This window comes from Pundamilia nyererei, unplaced genomic scaffold (assembly GCF_000239375.1).
Source record: "Pundamilia nyererei isolate P.nyererei 1_Seehausen unplaced genomic scaffold, PunNye1.0 scaffold00075, whole genome shotgun sequence".
Classification (NCBI taxonomy): domain Eukaryota; kingdom Metazoa; phylum Chordata; class Actinopteri; order Cichliformes; family Cichlidae; genus Pundamilia; species Pundamilia nyererei.
In genome coordinates this window covers 1,602,177-1,608,216 of record NW_005187476.1, presented here as the reverse complement: position 1 = coordinate 1,608,216, position 6,040 = coordinate 1,602,177, and the positions used below count along the sequence as shown (strand labels likewise).

General features: G+C 40.6%; 1 protein-coding gene across 1 annotated transcript in view; it reads right to left on the bottom strand.

Moving 5' to 3' along the window:
* ctnnd1 (catenin (cadherin-associated protein), delta 1) overlaps window positions 1-6,040 on the bottom strand; it is a 36,575-nt gene that overhangs the window by 24,773 nt on the left and 5,762 nt on the right. The window contains exon 2 of the mRNA XM_013911929.1: window positions 2,626-2,773. Within this exon, the coding sequence (XP_013767383.1) occupies window positions 2,626-2,766 (141 nt within the window). The 5' untranslated portion in view covers window positions 2,767-2,773. The remainder of the gene's footprint in view (window positions 1-2,625; window positions 2,774-6,040) is intronic.

Below are 6,040 nucleotides of genomic sequence, written 5' to 3'. Positions count from 1 at the left end.
CTGTCTCTGTTACTACAGCAGGTAGTCACTACAAGGACACAACCAGGAGGGTAATTGCTCAACTCTGATTTAGAAATATGCGTCATACTGATAGAAAAGCCGTAGTCTCAAATTTACACAAGAAAAGATGTGAACACCATGCTGAAAAATGTGCTGGTTAGAGGTGCAATAAAACTGCAGCCAAGCTCTTACAGGCAACACGTAGATAAGCAAAACAGCCTTGTGATGAAGGCTCAGACAGAGAGAAGATCAGAAAGTACCGAGCAGAGGCGAGCGTGTGGGAACTTGTCAGTAAAGACTGAGGTTGTAGTGCGCTGGCTTGAGAAAGTGGCAGAGGCATGTTGAAAGCCTCTGGGCTATAGAAACACAGAGCAGCGATAAGAACTAGAACAGACTACAGTTCTCTTCTGCTGTCACTGTGACACACACTGCTCTTTATTAGCCTGGGACTGAGAAGTGTCCCACTGAAGGCATGCCAACATGCTACAGTGACAAAAGACAGAAGGAAAATAAGGAAGAGACCAAGTTTAATTGGTATGTTGCAAAGGCCTCCTCAGGGCCAAAAAGTGTGAGCAAGGACACACCTGCTCTTTCAGGCATGCTAATGGCTGTACAATCAGAAAGCGAAAGAATGAGTGAGCGTAGGCATCTGTGAGGTAAACTCAGAGCATGAAGTCACTCTGAAACAGGTAACTGACTCAAGGTGTGTGAGTGCATCATTCTCGGAAATCAACAGTTTTACAGAGAATTTCTGACTCAAAGTCTGACTGCGGCCCAGGCAGGGCATTGGTCTCATATGAAATCTGCTGGTTGTTACTGCAAAGGTGAAGCCTTGTTTCTGGCATAACAAAATGAAATATTCATTTAAACAGAAAACACATCTGCATACTAAGTAAGACATATTTTTTGGTACAGGAAGCGTTCTGCTCTCTTTATTTTTGAGCAGAGTCTGGGTGTATGCAGGTAAACAGGGGTTTTCCTGGATCACAATAAGCTTCTGTATAAGCATGATTAGCCCGTCTACCTTTAAGGAAAAAGGTCAAAGTTACCTGAAGTGAGAAAATAAATAATTTTCCTGTTATTTTGGACCATTTATTTTTAGTTTGAGTAAAGTAGACCTCAGATAGTTTAAAGAAAAATCTCATCCTGATAACTTTCCTTTGGTGGAACCCAAAACTTCTTTGGAGGGACAGCAGAGTATTTTAATATTCAGAAAAAATGCTCTAAACTGCAGGTTTTAGATATCACCCAGAATCAAATGACTAGTTCATTACCAGGCCTCTGAATAACTTCAAGACACGTTGAGGTCATTTTGCCATTTAAATCAGCTGTGTTGAATCAAGGACAGCTCTAAAACCTGCAGGACACCGGCCCTTCAGGCCTGGAGTTGGACACGTAAAGGCTAATGGACTAGCTAAAACACAATCTTGAAAGCAAAGGCTGTTGTCAGTTTATCTTGCATTTGCAAACATTAACTGATAACTGATATCCACAGGCTACTCTGGAAATCCCCTCTCTTACAAATTTCCACTGCTCTCTAAAGGCTAAATAAGCACACTATCCAATTTTTATATTTATATGTCTTTCTATTAGAAGCCCAGAATGGGCTCAGAATGGGCTTCTAATAGAAAAATCTGGTCTGGGCTTTGCTGCTTAGGCTGCTGCCCCCATGACCTGCCCCCGGATAAGCAGATGATGGATGGATGGTTTTCAAATTTTTTTAAAAATATAAATCAGAACAACAGAGAGATGCCTTTATATTGTAAGGTAAAGGCCCTAGAGTAATACAGAGAAAACCCCTACAATCACTTGGCCCCCTATGAGCAAATGCTTTGGCGACAGTTTGAAGGAAAAACTCCCTTTTAACAGGAAGACGCCTCTGGCAACTCTGGAAACAAGTTGCAGTTATTTTGTAAAACATTGCAACAACTTATAATTTGTATTTATTTTTTTTATTTTATCTTCCCCCTGAGATGTCTGATAAATGTAATAATGCGTTAGTCTCACTGGCATAGTTACTTTGGCCAATACTAGGATGAACAATATTTAAAATGATTACGTAAGTTGTTAAAAAATAATAGTGGATTTATAAAGATGTTTTTGTTTGTTTGTCTTCTCAGACTTTAATTGTAATTCAACCCAAAACAAATCAAGAAAAAAAACAAAGACAAAATATCAAATAAGACTGTTCTGCATGCAAACACATTGGGTTTGTAAGGTTGATGGAAGGATATGATGATGAGGATGATTAGACTTATGCTGAATGAGGAATGGGTGGTTTACTGAGGAAATGGAGAACAGGACAGATGGATGATAGGAGGAAATGTGTGAGTAAAAACTGCGAGGAGAAACAGCAGGTGTAAACTCCTCGGAAGGCTTTACTGAAAGGTGTCTTCGTTTGACTTAGCTTAAGTTTGAAAACTCAAGCAGAATTCAAGCAGTTATCAAGAGTCCAGTTAGATTAAACCCAGAGAGGAGGTATGTTTAACCCCAGTCCACACAGAGAGGATGGGGGTGACCGTGAGGATGAAACTCGCTCGGATTACAGATGAATCCAAGGGGTGTTTCGATGGAAAACAATGCGTGAGGGATGGTGGTGGTAGGGCGGGGTTTGTTTGGTGTTACCTGCATGTTGGGGAGGGGGCGGGGCAAGGTGCCAGCACACGACCTCCGCTCCTCCTCCAGAGCTCGGCTCAGCATCTCAAACTGCCTCTCCTGCTCCCGCACCGAGGCCAGCAGGGAGGCCGTACTCGCACACTGCTCCATTCACACGCTGAGAGCAGAGCACAGGACAGGAAAGGATAGGACAGAGTCAACACCAGAGAGCAAGATGAGATACAACCAACACCAGGATTTAACAAAGAACAGACAGAATCACCCAAGTACAAAACATATAAAAAGAAGAGCTGGCACAGTGTGTCTGGAAAGTGCTAATGAAGTTGATATTTAGAGGCTAAAAAGCAGCTGGAGCTGACGCAGGGAGGCAAAGCGAGGCGAGATCAACGAGGGAACAGGAGCGAGAAAACGTGATTAGGTTAGAGCATGTGTGAGAAATGCTGCAAGGATGAGCAGTAAAAAGAAAGCATATTTATTTCATTAAAAAAAAGATTATTCAATTCAAACTCAAGGTGGAACCAGCAAAGCAGCCATGGATGAAAGCTCCCATCACCTTTTTTTTTTTTTTTTTCCTTTTTCCCCTCCACCTACTCCTGTGCTGGGTTAAAAATAATAAGCGCGATGCATGATGAGAGAGAGAATTACAGCGTGTTTTCAGCTGCAGCGTGTGGAGCTTGTTAGCACTTCCTCACTCCAAAAATGCAGATGAAGTGAGAAAGGAAGAGGGAGATGAGTGTGAGAGCAGAGAGGGGAGATATCATGAGACAAGAGTCACGCCAGCAAGTTAAACTAAATTTAAAAAGCCTGAGGTGTTTAAAACTCTCAGGGTGTGACCTCCACAGCAAGGAGATAACAGAAAGGCCTGCATCCCTGACGAGGGAAAAAGTCAACATGTGTGAAAGCACTGTTCAATACTACCATGACAATGATGAATACATGCAAATTACCTAGAAAAGTCCTCTGTATTTAACCTCATTAATTTACCTGTTAAATTATTGTATGGATTGTGGGACAAGACCCTGCCACTTTTCCAATTCTGACTGACCACCTTTGTGTCTATTACACAGTTACTCTAAAGGGAGCCTGGGCTAATATTGCTATAGGAAAGCAAACTATGCTTTGCCAGTTTGCTGATGTGTTAAACAAGGGGGGCTCCAAATCGTTTTAGTTAATCCCCCACATGCAGCTTTACCAGTAAAACAATGATTTCATAACAAACAATTTAAAATAGCAACCCTCAAAGGGCATGTATACTCTAAAAGGTTATTAAAAAGCTGAAACTGTAAGCCCAAGTGTAACACACCCGCCTCTCCACTCACTTGTAACTAAAATAAAGCATCATCTTTGCTAAAATATGTCTCATTTAAAGTGTGAGTCGTAAAAAAAGAAAGAAAGAGATGACATGACAATATATTGAGACATGAAAAACACTTTTTACAACAGTAAGTGTGATTTTAAAATCATCTAATTTTTTCCACATTCATTGCATCTGCCCTCATTACATGTGCATTTACAGTGGAAAGGCATAAAAACCCTCACTCCGAAGTAACCACTCCAATGCAGGTATTTGCTACTCTTACCAAAGACATCCTGAAGGAAGTCTTAAAGGGATGCTTCCCATACACAAATTACCTAATAAAAAACTGCCTTTAGTTCTTGCTCGAGTCTCTAGCTCAGTTTAAGATGTTTGCTTCTTTAGTGCTATTGATTCACTATCCTGCTTCATTAAAAAAAAAAAAAAAGTTCCAATGTTAAAGTCTATTTCTGCCACAATCTGATTAATAGTCACACTATAAGAATCTCAGAGAAACATAAGCTTGAATTGCTTTCAGACTTTAAATGTAAATAATTTTTTTTAACTAGAACTTCCTGCTGCTCCTACTGTGCTTTTAACTTTGCAACCATGGTGGGTTTACCAGTTACTTGAATATAAATAATATTGTCTGACAAAGTAAAGATGAAACCTGCAACATGCTCATACAATTCAAAATAACCAACAGATTTATATAAAACTTTTACTTATGTAAGCAATAAATCCTGAGCAACAGAGAAAAGTGCTAGCAAAGAAAAAAGCTGTAGCTGCAAAGGAAAGTAAGTACAAAACTTGTTGGGGGGGTTTAAACATAAACTTGGACTTTACGAAGGAAATGCATCATGAAAAACCACAGATGACCTAAGCCTAAATTACAGAGGCAAGATAAAAAAGGAAAGGTCCTTCTAGCCCAAATTAGGACAATGACAAAGTCCTTTTTCTGAGACGCTGACCCTCAGCAGGGACACTGGTGAGGAAGGAATGAGGAATTTAGGAGATGATTGCTTCAGCAGTGTCTGTCTAATAACGAGATGACAGGAGTGTGGCTCTTCTCCAACCCAGAGCAAAAACTGTTTTGTACCTCAAAGTTCACTGAGTCATGTAGATCAAATCTGCTCTCCATCCAAATATACAAGACGCTTGGAGCAAACAAAGGCTCCAGTCAAAAGCCCGAGCGCACACTTACACCAGCACAAGTGTGTGTTCACATCTGTGTGAGGGCGAGTGTGTGAGTGTATGTGGGTCAGAGACTAAATAAAGGTGGCAAGTGAGTCCGGCTGACACTGCTTTTATCCTTGAATACTCAAACAGATACGCAGCTGCTTTAGGCAAATTTAATGCTGTTTAATTTTGTTCCCTGGAAAAGTAAATAGACACATTTCTGAACAAACGCATATGAGCCGCACAAAAAAAACCACATGCACACACACACGTCCTGCCATTGTCATACATTCCACAGTAAGATTTAGCGTGTCATATCCTGTCTCAGCTGTTGGAAGCTGTCCTAAAAAGGGAGCCCTTCATTCTTTCTTTTGTGCGCTCTCATCTGTCTTCGACAACAATGTTTTCCCCCCCAGACAAACATTTAAATCTTGGAAACGGAGCATAGGCACTGTTTTTTTTCTACAACCCAATCAGGGCGTCCGGGGCTCACAAACTAACAGATGTTTTAGTGTCAGAGTTTCTGCCAGAGGTACCTGATACATTTACCTGGTACATTAGTTTACTTCACAGTTTTTTTTATCCCAACTGTTCAATGTTCCTCAAAATAAATTTAGATGTTTAAACCTTAGAAATACAAAGGAAATCAAGTCGACTTGTTTGAAAGTAAGAGAACAGGTCAACACTAAGCGACATTAAACATCTGCCATACATGCATTGTGCATATAGTCAAGACCCATTCCAAACGTTCTGATTATCATACTTTAACCTGTGCGTAAGACTGTAAACTAATGTGATATTGTGTGTGCAGTGTGTGACACAAAGTGCTAGCACCAGAACCCTTCCTTGCAGGTTAACATAACGTGCATCAACGATGCTCCAGTCGAGTTGTTTTCTTCTCAGTCTACTCTCATTCAGCCTAAATACCAGTGTCCATTTTCTAAATTTCTA